A 20,376-nucleotide genomic window follows, 5' to 3' on the forward strand; every position below is an offset into this window, starting at 1 on the left:
GTCAGAGAGTGAGGTCAGTGAGAGGGGTCAGTGAGAGGGGTCAGAGAGTGGGGTCAGAGAGTGGGGTCAGAGAGTGGGGTCAGTGAGAGGGGTCAGTGAGAGGGGTCAGTGAGAGGGGTCAGTGAGAGGGGTCAGTGAGAGGGGTCAGTGAGTGGGATCAATGAGAGGTGTCAGTGAGTTGGGTCAATGAGTGGTGTCAGTGAGTGGGGTCAGTGAGTGGGGTCAATGAGTGGGGTCAATGAGAGGTGTCAGTGAGGGGGGGATCATTGTATGTGATCAGTGAGTGAGGTCAGTGTGTGGGGTCAGTGAGTGGGTCAGTGTATGGGTCAATGAGTAGGTCAAGGAGTGGAGTCAGTGAACGGGGTCAGTGAGGGGTTCAGTGAGGGGCTGAGTAGGGTCAGCAAATGGGGTCAGCGAGTGGGGTCAACGAGTGGGTCAGTGAGTGGAGACAGTGAGTGAGGTCAGTGAGTGGGGTCAGTGAGTGGGGTCAGTGAGTGGGGTCAGTGAGTGGGTCAGTGAGTGGGTCAGCGAGTGGGGTCAGCGAGTGGGGTCAGCGAGTGGGGTCAGCGAGTGGGGTCAGCGAGTGTGGTCAGTGTCTGGGGTCAGTGTCTGGGGTCAGTTTGTGGGGTGAGTGGGTGGGGTGAGTGGGTGGGGTGAGTGGGTGGGGTCAGTGAGTGGGTCAGTGTATGGGTCAATGAGTAGGTCAAGGAGTGGAGTCAGTGAACGGGGTCAGAGAGGGGTTCAGTGAGGGGCTGAGTAGGGTCAGCAAATGGGGTCAGCGACTGGGGTCAACGAGTGGGTCAGTGAGTGGAGACAGTGAGTGAGGTCAGTGAGTGGGGTCAGTGAGTGGGGTCAGCGAGTGGGGTCAGCGAGTGGGGTCAGCGAGTGGGGTCAGCGTGTGGGGTCAGCGTGTGGGGTCAGCGTGTGGGGTCAGTGTGTGGGGTCAGTGTGTGGGGTGAGTGGGTGGGGTCAATGGGTGGGTCAGTGAGTGGAGTTTGTGTGTGGGTCAGTGACTGAGTTCAGTGAGTGGGGTCAGTGTGTGGGGTCAGTGTGTGGGGTCAGTGTGTGGGGTCAGTGTGTGGGGTCAGTGAGTGGGGTCAGTGAGTGAGTTCAGTGAGTGGTTCAGTGAGTGGGGTCAGAGTGAGGGTCAGTGAGTGGGATCGGCGAGCGGGGTCGTCGAGCGGGGTCGTCGAGCGGGGTCGTCGAGCGGGGTCGTCGAGCGGGGACGTCGAGCGGGGTCCGCGAGCGGGGTCAGCGTGTGAGTTCAGCGAGTGGTTCAGCGAGTGGGGTCAGTGAGAGGGGTCAGCGAGTGGGGTCAGCGAGTGCGGTCAGTCAGTGAGTTCAGTGAGTGGGGTCAGTGAGTGGGGTCATGAGTGGGGTCAGTGAGTGGGGTCAGTGAGTGGGGTCAGTGTGGGGCTGAGTAGGTTCAGCAAATGGGGTCAGTGAGTGCGGTCAGTCAGTGAGTGCGGTCAGTCAGTGAGTGGGGTCAGTCAGTGAGTGGGGTCAGTGAGTGGGGTCAGTGAGTGGGGTCAGTGAGTGGGGTCAGTGAGTGGGTCAGTGAGTGGGGTCAGTCAGTGAGTGGGGTCAGTGAGTGGGGTCAGTGAGTGAGGTCAGTGAGTGGGTCAGTGAGGGGGTCTGTGAGTGGGGTCAGTGCGTGGGGTCAGTGAGTGGGGTCAGTGAGTGGGGTCAGTGATTGGGGTCAGTGATTGGGTCAGTGAGTGGGTCAGTGAGTGGGTCAGTGAGTGGGTCAGTGAGGGGGTCAGTGAGTGGGGTCAGTGAGTGGGGTCAGTTAGTGGGGTCAGTGAGTGGGTCAGTGAGTGAAATTATGAGTGGGGTCAGTGAGTGAACTTATGAGTGGGGTCAGTGCGTGGGGTCAGTGAGTGGGGTCAGTGAGTGGGTCAGTGATTGGGGTCAGTGATTGGGTCAGTGAGTGGGTCAGTGAGTGGGTCAGTGAGTGGGTCAGTGAGGGGGTCGGTGAGTGGGGTCAGTGAGTGGGGTCAGTTAGTGGGGTCAGTGAGTGGGTCAGTGAGTGAAATTATGAGTGGGGTCAGTGAGTGAACTTATGAGTGGGGTCAGTGCGTGGGGTCTGCGAGTGGGTCAGCGAGTGGGGTCAGCGAGTGGGGTCAGCGAGTGGGGTCAGCGACTGAGTTCAGCGAGTGGGGTCAGAGAGTGGGGTCAGAGAGTGGGGTCAGAGAGTGGGGTCAGAGAGTGGGGTCAGAGAGTGGGGTCAGAGAGTGGGGTCAGGATGGGATCAGTGAGTGGGATCAGTGAGTGGGATCAGTGAGTGGGATCAGTGAGTGGGGTCAGGATAGGGTCGGTGAGTGGGGTCGGTGAGTGGGATCGGTGAGAGGGGTCAGTGAGAGGGGTCAGTGAGAGGGGTCAGTGAGAGGGGTCAGTGAGAGGGGTCAGTGAGAGGGGTCTGTGAGAGGGGGGGGTCATTGTATGTAATCAGTGAGTGAGGTCAGTGTGTGGGTCAATGAGTAGGTCAACGAGTGGAGTCATTGAACGGGGCCAGTGAGGGGCTCAATGTCGGGGTGAGAAGGGTCAGCGAATGGGTTCAGCGAGAGGGTTCAGCGAGTGGGGTCTGCGAGTGGGGTCAGCGAGTGGGGTCAGCGAGTGGGGTCAGCGAGTGGGGTCAGCGTGTGGGGTCAGCGTGTGGGGTCAGCGTGTGGGTCAGCGTGAGGGGTCAGCGTGAGGGGTCAGCGTGAGGGGTCCGCGTGAGGGGTCCGTGTGAGTGGGGTCGGTGAGTGGGGTCGGTGAGTGGGGTCGGTGAGTGGGGTCGGTGAGTGGGGTCGGTGAGTGAGTTCAGTGAGTGGTTCAGTGAGTGATTCAGTGAGTGGTTCAGTTAGAGGGGTCAGTGAGAGGGGTCAGTGAGAGGGGTCAGTGAAAGGGGTCAGTGAGAGGGGTCAGTGAGAGAGTTCAGTGAGAGAGTTCAGTGAGAGAGTTCAGTGAGAGAGTTCAGTGAGTGAGTTCAGTGAGAGAGTTCAGTGAGTGAGTTCAGTGAGTGGGGTCAATGAGTGGGGTCAGTGAGTGGGGTCAGTGAGTGGGGTCAGTGAGTGGGGTCAGTGAGTCGGGTCAGTGTGTGGGGTCAGTGTGTGGGGTCAGTGTGTGGGGTCAGTGTGTGGGGTCAGTGTGTGGGGTCAGTGGTGGGTCAGTGTATGGGTTAATGAGTAGGTCAAGGAGTGGAGTCAGTGAACGGGGTAAGTGAGGCGTTCAGTCAGGGGCTGAGTAGGGTCAGCAAATGGGGTCAGCGAGCGGGGTCAGCGTGCGGGGTCAGGGAGCGGGGTCAGCGAGCGGGGTCAGCGAGAGGGGTCAGCGAGAGGGGTCAGCGAGAGGGGTCAGCGATCGGGTCAGTGTGCGGGGTCAGTGTGCGGGGTCAGTGTGCGGGGTCAGTGTGCGGGGTCAATGAGCGGGGTCAATGAGCGGGGTCAGTGTGCGGGGTCAGTGTGCGGGGTCAATGAGCGGGGTCAATGAGCGGGGTCAATGAGCGGGGTCAATGAGCGGGGTCAATGAGCGGGGTCAATGAGCGGGGTCAATGAGTGGGGTCAATGAGAGGTGTCAGTGAGTGGTGTCAATGAGAGGTGTCAGTGAGGGGGGGGGGTCATTATATGTGATCAGTGAGAGGGTCAGTGTATGGGTTAATGAGTAGGTCAAGGAGTGGAGTCAGTGAACGGGGTCAGTGAGGGGTTCAGTGAGGGGCTGAGTAGGGTCAGCAAATGGGGTCAGCGTGTGGGGTCAGCGTGTGGGGTCAGCGTGTAGGTCAGTGTGTGGGGTCAGCGTGTGGGTCAGTGTGTGGGGTCAATGAGTGGGTCAGTGATTGAGTTCAGTCAGTGGGGTCAGTGAGTGGGGTCAGAGTGAGGGTCAGAGTGAGGGTCAGAGTGAGGGTCAGTGAGCATGGTCAGTGAGCATGGTCAGTGATGGGGTCAGTGATGGGGTCAGTGAATCGGGTCAGTGAATCGGGTCAGAGAATCGGGTCAGCGAGTGGGTCAGTGAGTGGGGTCAGTGAGTGGGGTCAGTGAGTGGGGTCAGTGAGTGGGATCAGTGAGTGGGGTCAGTGAGTAGGGTCAGTGACAGGGACAGTGAGTTGTCGGATCAGGGAGTGGGGTCACTGAATGGGATCAGTGAGTGGGTTCAGTGAGTGGGTTCAGCGGGTGGGGTCAGCGGGTGGGGTCAGCGGGTGGGGTCAGCGGGTGGGGTCAGCGGGTGGGGTCAGCGGATGGGGTCAGCGGATGGGGTCAGCGGATGGGGTCAGTGAGTTAGGTCAGGAGTGGGGTGAGTAAATGGGATCAGTGAGAGGGGTCAGTGAGAGGGGTCAGTGAGAGGGGTCTGTGAGAGGGGGGGTCATTGTATGTAATCAGTGAGTGAGGTCAGTGTGTGGGTCAATGAGTAGGTCAACGAGTGGAGTCATTGAACGGGGTCAGTGAGGGGCTCAATGACGGGGTGAGAAGGGTCAGCGAATGGGGTCAGCGAGAGGGTTCAGCGAGAGGGTTCAACGAGTGGGGTCAGCGTGTGGGGTCAGCGTGTGGGGTCGGCGTGTGGGGTCGGCGTGTGGGGTCGGCGTGTGGGGTCGGCGTGTGGGGTCGGCGTGTGGGGTCGGCGTGTGGGGTCGGCGTGTGGGGTCGGCGTGTGGGGTCGACGTGTGGGGTCGGCGTGTGGGGTCGGCGTGTGGGGTCGGCGTGAGGGGTCGGCGTGAGGGGTCGGCGTGAGGGGTCGGCGTGAGGGGTCGGCGTGAGGGGTCGGCGTGAGGGGTCGGCGTGAGGGGTCGGCGTGAGGGGTCGGCGTGAGGGGTCGGCGCGTGGGGTCGGCGAGTGGGGTCGGCGAGTGGCGTCGGCGAGTGGCGTCGGCGAATGGGGTCAGTGAGTGAGTTCAGTGAGTGGGGTCAATGAGTGGGGTCAGAGAGTGGGGTCAGTGAGTGGGGTCAGTGAGTGGGGTCAGTGAGTGGGGTCAGTGAGGGGTTCAGTGAGGGGTTCAGTGATGGGGTCAGTGATGGGGTCAGTGATGGGGTCAGTGATGGGGTCAGTGAGGGTGGGGCCTGTGAGTGTTGGTAGTGAAGTGGGGTCAGTGTGTGGGTTCAGTGAAGGAGTCAGTGATTAGGGTCAGTGAGTAGATTCAGTGAGTAGATTCAGTGAGTTGGGTCAGTGAGTAGGGACAGTGAGTAGGGACAGTGAGTAGGGACAGTGAGTAGGGACAGTGAGTAGGGACAGTGACAGGGACAGTGACAGGGACAGTGACAGGGACAGTGACAGGGACAGTGAGTCGGGTCAGAGAGTGGGGTCACTGAATGGGATCGGTGAGTGGGGTCGGTGAGTGGGGTCGGTGTGTGGGGTCGGTGTGTGGGGTCGGTGTGTGGGGTCGGTGAGTGGGGTCGGTGAGTGGGGTCGGTGTGTGGGGTCGGTTTGTGGGGTCGGTGTGTGGGGTCGGTGTGTGGGGTCGGTGAGTGGGGTCGGTGAGTGGGGTCAGAGAGTGGGGTCAGTGAGTGGCTCAGTGAGTGGGGTCGGTGAGTGGGGTCGGTGAGTGGGGTCGGTGTGTGGGGTCGGTGTGTGGGGTCGGTGTGTGGGGTCGGTGAGTGGGGTCGGTGAGTGGGGTCGGTGAGTGGGGTCGGTGAGTGGGGTCGGTGAGTGGGGTCGGTGAGTGGGGTCGGTGTGTGGGGTCGGTGTGTGCGGTCGGTGTGTGCGGTCGGTGAGTGGGGTCGGTGAGTGGGGTCGGTGAGTGGGGTCGGTGAGTGGGGTCAGTGAGTGGGGTCAGTGAGTGGGTCAGTGAGGGGGTCAGTGAGGGGGTCAGTGAGGGGGTCAGTGAGGGGGTCAGTGAGGGGGTCAGTGAGTGGGGTCAGTGAGTGGGGTCAGTGAGTGGGGTCAGTGAGTGGGGTCAGTGATGGGGTCAGTGAGTGGGTCAGTGATGGGGTCAGTGATGGGGTCAGTGATGGGGTCAGTGATGGGGTCAGTGATGGGGTCAGTGATGGGGTATGTGATGGGGTATGTGATGGGGTATGTGATGGGGTATGTGATGGGGTCAGTGAGTGGGTCAGTGAGTGGGGTCAGTGAGTGGGGTCAGTGAGTGGGGTCAGTGATGGGGACAGCGATGGGGTCAGCGATGGGGTCAGTGATGGGGTATGTGATGGGGTATGTGATGGGGTATGTGATGGGGTCAGTGATGGGGTCAGTGATGGGGTATGTGATGGGGTATGTGATGGGGTCAGTGATGGGGTCAGTGAGGGGGTCAGTGAGGGGGTCAGTGAGGGGGGTCAGTGAGGGGGGTCAGTGAGGGGGGTCAGTGAGGGGGGTCAGTGAGGGGGTCAGTGAGGGGGTCAGTGAGGGGGGTCAGTGAGGGGGGTCAGTGAGGGGGGTCAGTGAGGGGGGTCAGTGAGGGGGGTCAGTGAGGGGGTCAGTGAGGGTGGGGCCTGTGAGTGTTGGTAGTGAAGTGAGGTCAGTGTGTGGGTTCAGTGAAAGGGTCAGTGAGTGGGGTCAGTGACAGGGACAGTGAGTCGGGTCAGAGAGTCGGGTCAGAGAGTCGGGTCAGAGAGTGGGGTCAGAGAGTGGGGTCAGGGAGTGGGCTCAGGGAGTGGGGTCAGGGAGTGGGGTCAGGGAGTGGGGTCAGGGAGTGGGGTCAGAGAGTGGGGTCAGAGAGTGGGGTCAGAGAGTGGGGTCAGAGAGTGGGGTCAGAGAGTGAGTTGAACGAGTGGGGTCAGTGAGTTGGCTCAGGAATGGGTTGAATGAATGGGATCAGTGAGTGGGGTCAGTGAGCGCGCTCAGTGAATCGGGTCAGAGAATGGGGTCAGCGAGTGGGTCAGCGAGAGGATTCAGTGAGTGGGGTCAGTGAATGGAGTCTGTGAGGAGGTCAGTGAGTCAGGTCAGGAGTGGGGTGAGTGACTGGGATCAGTGATTGGGGTCAGTGAGTGAGGTCAGTGTGTGGGCTCAGTGAATGGGGTCAGTGAGTAGCTCAGTGAGTCCCGTCAGCGAGTGGAATCTGAGTGGGGTCAGTGAGTGGGTCAATGAGTAGGTCAACGAGTGGAGTCATTGAACGGGGTCAGTGAGGGGCTCAATGAGGGGGTGAGAAGGGTCAGCGAATGGGGTCAGTGAGAGGGGTCAGTGAGAGAGTTCAGTGAGTGGGGTCAGTGAGTGGGGTCAGTGAGTGGGGTCAGTGAGAGGGGTCAGTGAGAGGGGTCAGTGAGAGGGGTCAGTGAGTGGGGTCAGTGAGAGGGGTCAGTGAGAGGGGTCAGTGAGTGGGGTCAGTGGGTAGGGTCAGTGACAGGGACAGTGAGTCGGGTCAGAGAGTGGGGTCAGAGAGTGGGGTCAGAGAGTGGGGTCAGAGAGTGGGGTCATAGAGTGGGGTCAGAGAGTGAGTTGAACGAGTGCGGTCAGTGAGTTGGCTCAGGAATGGGTTGAATGAATGGGATCAGTGAGTGGGGTCAGTGAGCGCGCTCAGTGAATCGGGTCAGAGAATGGGGTCAGCGAGTGGGTCAGCGAGAGGATTCAGTGAGTGGGGTCAGTGAATGGGGTCTGTGAGGGGGTCATTGAGTCAGGTCAGGAGTGGGGTGAGTGAGTAGCTCAGTGAGTCGCGTCAGCGAGTGGAATCTGAGTGGGGTCAGTGTGTGGGGTCATTGAGAGGGGTCAGTCTGTGGGGTCAGTGAGTAGGTCAGTGAGTGGGGTTAGTGAGGGGGGCTCATTGTGTCGGGTCTGTGACTGGGTCAGTGAAGTGGGGTCAGTGTGTGGGTTCAGTAAATGGGGTCAGTAAGTGGGGTCAGTGAGTGGGGTCAGTGAGTAGTGTCAGTGAGTAGTGTCAGTGACAGGGACAGTGAGTTGTCGGATCAGGGAGTGGGGTCACTGAATGGGATCAGTGAGTGGGTTCAGTGAGTGGGTTCAGCGGGTGGGGTCAGCGATGGGGTCAGCGATGGGGTCAGCGATGGGGTCAGCGATGGGGTCAGCGGATGGGGTCAGCAGATGGGGTCAGCAGATGGGGTCAGCAGATGGGGTCAGCGATGGGGTCAGCGGATGGGGTCAGCGGATGGGGTCAGCGGATGGGGTCAGTGAGTTAGGTCAGGAGTGGGGTGAGTAAATGGGATCAGTGAGAGGGGTCAGTGAGAGGGGTCAGTGAGAGGGGGGGGTCATTGTATGTAATCAGTGAGTGAGGTCAGTGTGTGGGTCAATGAGTAGGTCAACGAGTGGAGTCATTGAACGGGGTCAGTGAGGGGCTCAATGACGGGGTGATAAGGGTCAGCGAATGGGGTCAGCGAGAGGGTTCAGCGAGTGGGGTCAGCGTGTGGGGTCAGCGTGTGGGGTCAGCGTGTGGGGTCAGCGTGTGGGTCAGTGTGAGGGGTCAGTGAGTGGGGTCAGTGAGTGGGGTCAGTGAGTGGGGTCAGTGAGTGGGGTCAGTGAGTGAGCTCAGTGAGTGGGGTCAGTGTGTGGGGTCAGTGAGTGAGTTGAGTGAGTGGGGTCAGTGAGAGGGGTCAGTGAGGGGTCAGTGAGAGAGTTCAGTGAGTGGGTTCAGTGAGTGGGTTCAGTGAGTGGGGTCATTGAGTGGGGTCAGTGAGTGGGGTCAGTGAGAGGGGTCAGTGAGAGGGGTCAGTGAGAGGGGTCAGTGAGAGGGGTCAGTGAGAGGGGTCAGTGAGAGGGGTCAGTGAGAGGGGTCAGTGAGTGGGTTCAGTGAGTGGGGTCAGTGAGTGGGTCAGTGTATGGGTTAATGAGTAAGTCAAGGAGTGGAGTCAGTGAACGGGGTCAGTGAGGGGTTCAGTGAGGGGCTGAGTAGGGTCAGCAAATGGGGTCAGCGAGCGGGGTCAGCATGCGGGGTCAGTGAGCATGGTCAGTGAGCGGGGTCAGTGAGCGGGGCCAGCGAGTGGGGCGTGCGAGTGGGGCGTGCGAGTTGGAACTGTGAGTGGGGCGAGCGAGTGGGGCCCGCGAGTGGGGTCTACGTGTGGGGTCAGCGAGTGGGGTCAGCGAGTGGGTTGAGTTAGTGAGTTCAGTGAGTGTGTGGGGTCAGTGAGTGAGTTCAGTGATTGGGGTCAGTGATTGGGGTCAGTGATTGGGGTCAGTGATTGGGGTCAGTGTGTGGGTCAGTGTGTGGGTCAGTGTGTGGGTCAGTGTGTGGGTCAGTGAGTGAGTTCAGTGAGTGAGTTCAGTGAGTGAGTTCAGTGAGTTTAGCGTGTGATTTCAGCGTGTGATTTCAGCGTGTGATTTCAGCGAGTGGGGTCAGCGAGTGGGGTCAGCGAGTGGGGTCAGCGAGTGGGGTCAGTGAGTGGGGTCACGGAGTGGGTTCAGCGAGTGGGTTCAGCGAGTGGGTTCAGCGAGTGGGTTCAGCGATGGGGTCACGGAGTGGGTTCAGCGAGTGGGTTCAGCGAGTGGGGTCACGGAGTGGGGTCACGGAGTGGGGTCACGGAGTGGGGTCACGGAGTGGGGTCACGGAGTGGGGTCAGCGATGGGGTCATCGAGTGGGGTCATCGAGTGGGGTCATCGAGTGGGGTCATCGAGTGGGGTCATCGAGTGGGGTCATCGAGTGGGGTCATCGAGTGGGGTCATGGAATGGGTTCAGCGAGTGGGTTCAGCGAGTGGGTTCAGCGAGTGGGGTCGCGAGTGGGGTCAGCGAGTGGGGTCAGCGAGTGGGGTCAGCGAGTGGGGTCAGCGAGTGAGTTCAGCGAGTGAGTTCAGCGAGTGAGTTCAGCGAGTGAGTTCAGCGAGTGGGGTCAGCGAGTGGGGTCAGTGACTGGTGTGAATGAGTGGGGTCAGTGATTGGGGTCAGTGAATCTGTTCACTGAGTGCGGTTATTGAGTTGAGTCATTTAGTGGGGTCACTGAGGGGGCTGGGGTTAGTGTGTCGGGTCAGTGACTTGGTCAGGGAGTGGGGACAGCGAGTGGTGTCAGTGACAGGGACAGTGAGTCGGGTCAGGGAGTGGGGTCAGCGAGTGGGGTCAGCGAGTGGGTTCAGCGAGTGGGTTCAGCGAGTGGGGTCAGCGAGTGGGGTCAGTGAGTGGGGTCAGTGAGTGGGGTCAGTGAGTGGGGTCAGTGAGTGGGGTCAGTGATGGGTTCAGTGATGGGGTCAGTGATGGGGTCAGTGATGGGGTCAGTGATGGGTTCAGTGATGGGGTCAGTGATGGGGTCAGTGATGGGGTCAGTGAGGGTGGGGCCTGTGAGTGGGGTCTGCGAGTGGGGTCTGCGAGTGGGGTCTGCGAGTGGGGTCTGCGAGTGGGGTCAGCGAGTGGGGTCAGCGAGTGGGGTCAGCGAGTGAGTTGAGTTAGTGAGTTCAGTTAGTGTGTGGGGTGAGTGAGTGAGTTCAGTGATTGGGGTCAGTGTGTGGGTCAGTGAGTGAGTTCAGTGAGTGAGTTCAGTGAGTGAGTTCAGTGAGTTTAGTCAGTGAGTTCAGCGTGTGATTTCAGCGTGTGATTTCAGCAAGTGGGGTCAGCGAGTGGGGTCAGCGAGTGGGGTCAGCGAGTGGGGTCAGCGAGTGGGGTCAGCGAGTGGGGTCAGCGAGTGGGGTCAATGAGTGGGGTCAGTGAATCTGTTCACTGAGTGCGGTTATTGAGTTGGGTCATTTAGTGGGGTCACTGAGGGGGCTGGGGTTAGTGTGTCGGGTCAGTGACTTGGTCAGGGAGTGGGGACAGCGAGTGGTGTCAGTGACAGGGACAGTGAGTCAGGTCAGGGAGTGGGGTCACTGAATGGGATCAGCGAGTGGGTTCAGCGAGTGGGTTCAGCGAGTGGGTTCAGCGATGGGGTCATCGAGTGGGGTCATCGAGTGGGGTCATCGAGTGGGGTCATCGAGTGGGGTCACGGAATGGGTTCAGCGAGTGGGTTCAGCGAGTGGGGTCAGCGAGTGGGGTCACCGAGTGGGGTCACCGAGTGGGGTCACCGAGTGGGGTCAGCGAGTGGGGTCAGCGATGGGGTCAGCGATGGGGTCAGCGATGGGGTCAGCGATGGGGTCATCGAGTGGGGTCACGGAATGGGTTCAGCGAGTGGGTTCAGCGAGTGGGGTCAGCGAGTGGGGTCAGCGAGTGTGTTCAGTGACTGGTGTGAATGAGTGGGGTCAGTGATTGGGGTCAGTGAATCTGTTCACTGAGTGCGGTTATTGAGTTGAGTCATTTAGTGGGGTCACTGAGGGGGCTGGGGTTAGTGTGTCGGGTCAGTGACTTGGTCAGGGAGTGGGGACAGCGAGTGGTGTCAGTGACAGGGACAGTGAGTCGGGTCAGGGAGTGGGGTCAGCGAGTGGGTTCAGCGAGTGGGTTCAGCGAGTGGGGTCAGCGAGTGGGGTCAGCGAGTGGGGTCAGCGAGTGGGGTCAGTGAGTGGGGTCAGTGAGTGGGGTCAGTGAGTGGGGTCAGTGAGTGGGTTCAGTGAGGGGTTCAGTGAGGGGTTCAGTGATGGGGTCAGTGATGGGGTCAGTGATGGGGTCAGTGATGGGGTCAGTGATGGGGTCAGTGATGGGGTCAGCGAGGGTGGGGCCTGTGAGTGTTGGTAGTGACGTGGGGTCAGTGTGTGGGTTCAGTGTAGGGGTCAGTGAGTAGCGTCAGTGAGTAGCGTCAGTGAGTAGCGTCAGTGATGGGGTCAGTGATGGGGTCAGTGATGGGGTCAGTGATGGGGTCAGTGAGGGTGGGGCCTGTGAGTGTTGGTAGTGAAGTGGGGTCAGTGTGTGGGTTCGGTGAAGGAGTCAGTGAGTAGATTCAGTGAGTAGGGACAGTGAGTAGGGACAGTGAGTAGGGACAGTGAGTAGGGACAGTGACAGGGACAGTGAGTCGGGTCAGAGAGTGGGGTCAGAGAGTGGGGTCAGAGAGTGGGGTCAGAGAGTGGGGTCAGTGAGTGGGGTCAGTGAGTGGGGTCAGTGAAACGGGTTAGTGAATGGGGTCAGCGAGCGGGTCAGCGAGAGGATTCAGTGAGTGGGGTCAGTGAATCGGGACTGTGAGTAGGTCAGTGAGTCAGGTCAGGAGTGGGGTGAGTGAATGGGATCAGTGATTGGAGTCAGTGAGTGAGGTCAGTGTGTGGGCTCAGTGAATGGTGTTAGTGAGTAGCTCAGTGAGTCGCGGCAGCGAGTGGCGTCAGTGTGTGGGGTCATTGAGAGGGGTCAGTCTGTGGGGTCAGTGAGTAGGTCAGTGAGTGGGGTTAGTGAGGGGGGCTCATTGTGTCGGGTCTGTGACTGGGTCAGTGAGTCGGGTCAGGGAGTGAGGACAGTGAGTGGTGTCAGTGAAGTGGGGTCAGTGAAGTGGGGTCAGCGAGTGGGGTGAGCGGGTGGGGTCAGCGGGTGGGGTCAGAGGGTGGCGTCAGAGGGTGGCGTCAGAGGGTGGCGTAAGAGGGTGGCGTCAGAGGGTGGCGTCAGAGGGTGGCGTCAGAGGGTGGCGTCAGCGGGTGGGGTCAGCGGGTGGGGTCAGCGGGTGGGGTTCAGCGGGTGGGGTTCAGCGGGTGGGGTTCAGCGGGTGGGGTTCAGCGAGGGGTTCAGCGAGGGGTTCAGCGATGGGGTTCAGCGATGGGGTTCAGCGATGGGGTTCAGCGATGGGGTTCAGCGATGGGGTTCAGCGATGGGGTCAGTGAGGGTGGGGCCTGTGAGGGTGGGGCCTGTGAGTGTTGGTAGTGAAGTGGGGTCAGTGAGTGGGGTCAGAGAGTGGGGTCAGAGAGTGGGGTCAGAGAGTGGGGTCACTGAATGGGATCAGTGAGTGAGTTCAGTGAGTGCGCTCAGTGAATCGGGTTAGTGAATGGGTCAGCGAGAGGATTCAGTGAGTGGGGTCAGTGAATGGGGTCAGTAAATGGGGTCAGTAAATGGGGTCAGTAAATGGGGTCAGTAAATGGGGTCAGTAAATGGGGTCAGTAAATGGGGTCAGTGAGTCAGGTCAGGAGTGGGGTGAGTGAATGGGATCAGTGATTGGGCTCAGTGAATGGGGTCAGTGAGTAGCTCAGTGAGTCCCGTCAGCGAGTGGCGTCTGAGTGGGGTCAGTGTGTGGGGTCATTGAGAGGGGTCAGTGAGTTAGGTCAGTGAGTGGGGTTAGTGAGGGGGGCTCATTGTGTCGGGTCTGTGACTGGGTCAGTGAGTTGGGTCAGGGAGTGAGGACAGTGAGTGGTGTCAGTGAAGTGGGTTCAGTGAAGTGGGTTCAGTGAAGTGGGTTCAGTGAAGTGGGTTCAGTGAAGTGGGGTCAGCGCGTGGGGTCAGCGCGTGGGGTCAGCGAGTGGCGTCAGAGAGTGGCGTCAGAGAGTGGCGTCAGAGAGTTGCGTCAGAGAGTGGGGTCAGAGAGTGGGGTCAGAGAGTGGGGTCAGAGAGTGGCGCCAGAGAGTGGCGTCAGAGAGTGGCGTCAGTGAGTGGCGTCAGTGAGTGGCGTCAGTGAGTGGCGTCAGTGAGTGGGTTCAGTGAAGGGGTTCAGTGAAGGGGTTCAGTGAAGGGGTTCAGTGAAGGGGTCAGTGAGTGGGATCAGTGAGTAGGGTCAGTGAGTAGGGTCAGTGAGTAGGGTCAGTGAGTAGGGTCAGTGACAGGGACAGTGACAGGGACAGTGAGTCGGGTCAGAGAGTGGGGTCAGAGAGTGGGGTCACTGAATGGGGTCTGTGAGTAGGTCAGTGAGTCAGGTCAGGAGTGGGATGAGTGAATGTGATCTGTGATTGGGGTCAGTGAGTGAGGTCAGTGTGTGGGCTCAGTGAATGGGGTCAGTGAGTAGCTCAGTGAGTCGCGTCAGCGAGTGGCGTCTGAGTGGGGTCAGTGTGTCGGGTCATTGAGAGGGGTCAGTCGGTGGAGTCAGTGAGTAGGTCAGTGAGTTGGGTCAGGGAGTGAGGACAGTGAGTGGTGTCAGTGAAGTGGTGTCAGTGAAGTGGGGTCAGTGAAGTGGGGTCAGCGAGTGGGGTCAGCGAGTGGGGTCAGCGAGTGGGGTCAGCGAGTGGCGTCAGAGAGTGGCGTCAGAGAGTGGCGTCAGAGAGTGGCGTCAGAGAGTGGCGTCAGAGAGTGGGTCAGATGGCGGGCCGGCGCATGGGGCCGGCGCGTTGGGCCGGCGCGTGGGGCCGGCGCGTGGGGCCGGCGCGTGGGGCCGGCGAGTGGGGCCAGCGAGTGGGGTCTGCGAGTGGGGTCAGCGAGTGGGGTCAGCGAGTGGGGTCAGCGAGTGGGGTAAGCGAGTGGGGTCAGCGAGTGGGGTCAGCGAGTGGGGTCAGCGTGTGGGGTCAGTGAGCATGGTCAGTGAGCATGGTCAGTGCGTGTGTCGATTAAATCTCCATTTAACCTTCTCTTGTTCGAGGAGATCAACCTTATTTCGTCCAGTCTCTCCGTGTCACTGACTTACGTTGTAGAGGATGGTGGTCCATCCCTCCATGGTAATGCACTGGAAGACTGTGAGCAGTGCAAACAGGATGTTGTCAAACTGGGTGATGCCAGCATTGGGTCCAATCCAGTAGTTACACACTGTACCGTTCGGGCAGAGTCTTGCCGGCTCCTGGGTACCGCAGGGGAACTGTTGCTCCAGCTCATCTGCTGCTGTGAGGGTGAATCAAAAACACAAGAAGCTCTCAATTGTGAAAAGAGAGAGATAACGAAAACACCTTGCAGTTCTACTGTGTCTTTCACAGCTTCAGAATGTCCCAAAGAGCTTCATACCCAATGAAATACATTTTTAAAATGTAGTTACTATTGTAATGTAGCAAAGGTGCCAGTCAATTTACACATGGCAAGATCCCACAAACAGCAATGAAATGTCAGTCAGATCATCTGTTTTGATCTTGCGTGGGGGATAACTTTTGCCTGGGGCACTGGGGAACACTCCCCTGCTATTCTTCAGAATATTGACATGGGATCTTTTACATTCACCTGAGAGGGCAGATGGGATCTCGGTTTAACCTCTCAACCAAAAGACGGCACCTGTAACAGTGCAGCACTCCCTCAGTACAGTACTGGGAGTGTCAGCCAAGATTTTGTGCTCCAATCTCTACAACTCAAAACCTGGTGTTCAGAGGTGACAGTACTTCCCATCGAGTCACCGACCAGACATACACACATTATCAGACAACAGGCAAACAGACTGTTTGATTTAAAACTGTTTATTTTTGATAGAATAGTGGGGGGACGGGGGCATTTTCTGGCCTGGCTCATTTCACGGTGCGCCCAGTGAGTCAGACATTTTCCCGCACCTCTTTGTTCAAAAGATTTTTTGCAAGCTGCTAATGTCGCAACAAGGGCAACAGAGCATCTGGGACCTTGGTGAACAGGGTAACCAGCAGGTTATCTCCTCAACCAATGGAATTTAAGAATTGGGAAATAAACAAGAGACGGACTGAGAAGGAGGGTGAATGAAAAGGGGTAGATTCAATGATAAGTCAAGTACAGAAAGAGAAATAAACAGAAGGGAAGAAAGATTGGACGGAGAAAGAGAAAGAAGAGGCAGAAAAGAGGGCAAAGTGCTGTTTCCCTGAGGGTAATGGAGGAACAGCACAAACTGCCCAGCGATTGTGGTGATTCGCAACTCACAGGGTATCTCTTATTTGCTACATATTGCTGTAGTTGACTTCCCCACTAGGGGAAAAAGGACCTTCCTATCTAGGCCCCGCATAATTTTGTACACCTCAATTAAGTCACCCCTCAGCCTCCTCTATTCTAAGGAAAACAACCCGAGCCTATCCAATCTTTCCTCATAGCTGCAACTTTCAAGCCCTGGTAACATTCTTGTAAATCTCCTCTGGACTCTCTCCAGGGCAATTATGTACTTCCTGTAATGTGGTGACCAGAACTGTACGCAATACTCCAGCTGCAGCCTAACCAGTGTTTTATACAGTTCCAGCATTACATCCCTACTTTTGTATTCTATACCTCGGCCAATAAAGAAAAGCATTCTATATGCCTGCTTCACCACTCTATCTACCGGTCCTGCCATCTTCAGGGACCTGTGGACTTGCAATACAAGGTCTCTCACTTCTCTACCCCTCTCAATATCCTCCCATTTATTGTGTATTCCCTCGCTTTGTTTGCCCTCCCCAAGTGCATTACCTCACACTTCTCCAGATTGAATTCCATTTGCCACTTTTCCGCACACTCAACCAAACCATTGATATCATTCTGGAGTCTACATCTATCTTCTTCACGATCAACTACACGGACAATTTTTGTATCATTTGCAAATTTCGCAATTATGCTTCCCACATTTAAGTCCAAATCGTTAACATATTCCACAAACAGCAAGGTCCCAACACTGAGCCCTGTGGAACACCACTAGAAACTGCCTTTCATTCACAAACACGTCCGTTGACCATTACCCTTTGTTTCCTGTCACTGAGCCAATTTTGGATCCAACTCACCACATTCCCCTGTATCCCATGGGCTTTTACATTTCTGACCAATCAGCCATGTGGGACCTTGTCAAATGCCTTACTTAATTCCATGTAGACCACATTTACTGCACTACCCTCATCAATTCTCATTGTTACTCCCTCAAAAAACTCAATCAAGTTAGTAGGACACGACCTTCCCTTAACAAATCCATGCTGTCTATTCCTGATTAATCGGTGCATTTCTAAGTGACAGTTTATCCTATCTGTCAGAATTGATTCTAATAATTTGCCCACTACCGAGGTCAGACTGACCAGCCTAAACTTATTTGGTCTATGCCTTGAACTCTTTTTAAACATTGGTACAACGTTTGCAGATCTCCAATCCTCTTGTACCTCACCTGTATCGAGTGAGGATGTGAACTTGTCCATTTTGGCAGGAAGAATATAGAAGCAGTATATTATTTAAATGGAATGAGATTGCAGAACTCTGCAGTACAGAGGGATCTGGGTGTCCTGGTACATGATTCACTAAAAGTTAGTATGCAGGTACAGCAAGTGATTAGGAAGGCAAATGCAATGTTGTCATTTATTGCAAGGGGAATGGAATATCAAAGTAAGGAAGTTTTGCTACAGTTGTACAGGGTTTTGGTGGGACCACATCTAGAGTACTGTGTACAGTTTTGGTCTCCTTACTTACAAAAGGATGTAATTGCATTCGAAGCAGTTCAGAGAAGTTTCACTTGACTGATTCCTGGGATGAAGGGGGAATCTTATAAGGAAAGGTTGGACATATATCCATTGGAGTTTTGAAGAATGAGAGATGATGTTATTGAAACATATAAGATCCTGAGGGGACTTGACAGGGTGTATACTGAGGGGATGTTTCCTTTTATGGCAGAGACAAGAACTAGGGGATACAGTTTAAACATTAGGGGGTCTCCCATTTAAGATGGAGATGAGGAGATTTTTTTTCTCTCAGAGGGCTGTTAATCTGTGGAATTCTCTTCTCCAGAGAGCAGTAGAGGCAGGGTCATTGAATATTTTTAAGGCTGAGTTAAATAGATTCTTGATTGACGAAGGAGTCAAAGGTTACAGCAGGTAGACAGGAAAGCAGAGCCGAGGCCACAATCAAGTCAGCCATGATCTTATAAAATGGCAAAGCAGGCTCAAGGGGCCGAATGGTCTACTTCTGCTCCTAATTCGTACGTTCGTATGTAAAGTCTGTGCCCCAAGTGGTGTAAAGTTAAGTATTGTTAAAGTGAGTTTGTGTGTACATTTGATCACATCTTATTGTACCCCTGTGCATGTCGGGTAACTTTACAGCTATCCTTGTGTGTACCTGGTCACTTACAGTGAATCAGTTGTGCATGGCCATTCATGACAAGCACTCCTCCCCAACACCCACTTCTACCCCCCCACCTGTCAATTGGGCATGCCTAGTCACCTCTCACCCCTCATCCTCGCAAGGTCATATCTCCCTTGCCCATCTCTTGGACATGCTCATTCAAACCTGTACACTCAGGTTACACCCTTGCCCCTCCTAATCTGAGATTGGCTGAGGAACCTCCGAGTCTGGGATTGGTCCAAGAGTAGTCCTGGTTTCAGATTGGCCGAGGGCCTTTCTTGGCGGCACTCACCAGAATTATTTGTGTAGCAGGTGAGATGCAGCTTGCCGTAGTAGAACTCCAGGCCGATGATGGCGAACATGAGGATGGCAAAGAAGAGGAGCAGGCCAATTTGCAGCAGAGGGACCATTGCCTTTATGATGGACTTCAGCACAATCTGCAAGCCTATAAGAGAGAAAGCAAGACAGGTGTCAGATAGCACACTCATGGCAGCCTTCCGCCATACTCCGGGAACACTCTGCCAACTTCTCAGCTCACTTCTCCCCACCTCAGAAGTGCAGAGAAAACCTTGGAGAATAGAGATAGCGAGTCTGAGGAGGGTAAACAGTGCGAGAGGCCAACAGGTAAAAGTGGCGACAGAGAGTCAGAGAGAGCAAAGAGAGTGAGCGAGGTGAAGGTGGAACACTGAGCAAGAAATTCAAATGTGACGTCACTGCTGTGACAGGAATGGACTGATGGGTAATAGGGGGCAGTTTCTGAGCAAGAGCGGTAGAGCATGGAGGTAAAGAAGTATGGACCTGAGGGAGTTGGGGGATGCAGCAGCAGAGCAGTAGGAGACTTATATGTCGCAAGTCCTTGAGAATCAGCCACAATCGGAAAGTCCAGAGGTAAAGAGTGGCGAGTGTCAGGGAGAGAGGCCAAAAGCACCTCGAGTGACATCAGCAGAAGGGAAAGAGCTAGTTGGTGAGTAGCTGGTGAGTGTTTTATTTTTAGATCCAATCATGGACAAGTCCTAATTTTATTCCTGGAAAGTTTAGATAATAGTCTAATAAATAGACAAATTTATAATTTTTTCCAGTGTTTTAGTGCTAAGCACAAGTTAGCGTGTAGCAAGATAAAAATAAAACTTACGACAAACTAAAAAGTAGATACGAATAATATAAATAACCTAGTCTGAGATGTGACAGAGCAGGTTATGTATCTGGACTGCAGTATGTAGGAGTTTGTGGACAGTGGGACTGTCCCGAGTGAACACATCAGCAATAGATGCCTCAGTCTCGAATCGTTCCGTCTCAGAGACATGGAACTGGAGTGTGAGTTGGAGGCACATTGACACATACAGAAGTGGGAGTAATACTCAGACAGTTTGCTCCAGATCACACCTCGTAGAGAGGCACAGGATCAGAGTGGGGATGGTGTGACTGATAGTGTAGAGTGTAAAGGGCACCCAGCTGAGATAGAGAATGAGGAATTGCAGAAACTGATCCTATTCAACAGGCACAATGTACTTGCTACCTGTGAGAATAAAGACTGTCAGGAGGACAGCCAGAATGCAGACCATGGCACCTTGGAGCAGTAAGTTGTCTGAAGAGGGGAGGAGGAGGTGGAGGGGGAGGAGGTGGAGGAGGGACAGTGTAATGAGGTAGTTGTAAGGGATTCAATAATTAAGGGGGAAAGATCACATGCTTTGTGAGCAGGGTTGACAGTCCCACATGATCTGTTGTCTACCTGCTGCCAGGAACATCTGGAAATGGCTTGAAAGGACAGTGGAGAGGGAGGGGGAGGGGGAGGATCCAGTCATGTGATCCATATTAGGACCAACAACATCGGGAAGAGTAGGCAAGAGGTTGTGTTCAGATAATACCAGGAACTAGGAGCTGAATTAAAGAACAGCATATCAAGGGTTATAAAAACTGGATTCTTATCTGAGCCACGTGCAAATTTTCACAGGGATAAGTAAATTGCGGAGGTGAGCATGTGGCTGGAAGGCTGGTGTGGGACAGAGGGGTTCCATTTCATGGGACACTGGCACCAGTACCGTGACAAGAAGGAACCGTAACGTTGGGATGGGCTCCACCTGAACCGGGCTGGGACCAGGGTCCTAGAAGAAAAGGTAAATGGGGCGGTCACAATGACTGTAAACTAGTAAATGAGGGAAGGCTCAGGTGGAACAGAATGTAAGAAACACAGTGAATCACAAGTGCAAATTTAACTTGAGGGTATGACATGGTAGCCATCTCTCTCCATTGTGGGTAAGAACCTGGTCATCAGGTGCGAGGCGCTCACGTTGTTGCTCTACGTGGCGCAGGTCTGGCCCATACCCCACTCCTGCGCCGTGGCAGTCACCTGAGCCATTTTCCGCTTCATCTGGGGATCTAAAATGGACCGGGTCCGGAGGGACACGATGTTCAAATCTCTGGACAAGGGCGGTAAAAATGTACCCAACGTGGCCCTCATCCTGAGGACCACCTTCGTGTGCGGCTGCATCAAGCTGTGTGTAGATCCCCAGTACGCAAATTCCAAGTGTCACTACGTGCTGAGGTTCTATCTGTCCCCGGTGTTGCGAAGGATGGGCCTGGTCACATTGCCGCGGAACGCTCCATGCAGTTGGGCGGTGCCGTACCACCTATCCTTCGTGGAACAGTTTCTGCGGGAAAACACCTTTGACCACCGGTCCATCAGGCAGTGGTCTGCACGGAATGTCCTCAAGGCCCCACAGGAAAAGGAAACGGTGGATCCTGTCGGATGGTTCCCCGAGCAGACCGTCAAAGTCATTTGGCAGAATGCCTCATCACCAGAACTTTCAAACAAGCACCAAGACGTAGCTTGGCTGG

General features: G+C 56.0%; 1 protein-coding gene across 1 annotated transcript in view; it reads right to left on the bottom strand.

The window, feature by feature from the left end:
• The window catches only part of LOC137373269 (probable voltage-dependent R-type calcium channel subunit alpha-1E), a 1,486,297-nt gene that overhangs the window by 790,011 nt on the left and 675,910 nt on the right, over window positions 1-20,376 (bottom strand). The window contains exons 6-7 of the mRNA XM_068038118.1: window positions 17,834-17,986; window positions 14,222-14,412 (exon numbers count right to left, since the gene is read on the bottom strand). Coding sequence (XP_067894219.1) covers window positions 14,222-14,412; window positions 17,834-17,986 — 344 coding nt within the window. The remainder of the gene's footprint in view (window positions 1-14,221; window positions 14,413-17,833; window positions 17,987-20,376) is intronic.

Source organism: Heterodontus francisci, chromosome 8 (genome assembly GCF_036365525.1).
Source record: "Heterodontus francisci isolate sHetFra1 chromosome 8, sHetFra1.hap1, whole genome shotgun sequence".
NCBI classification, from domain to species: Eukaryota; Metazoa; Chordata; class Chondrichthyes; order Heterodontiformes; family Heterodontidae; genus Heterodontus; species Heterodontus francisci.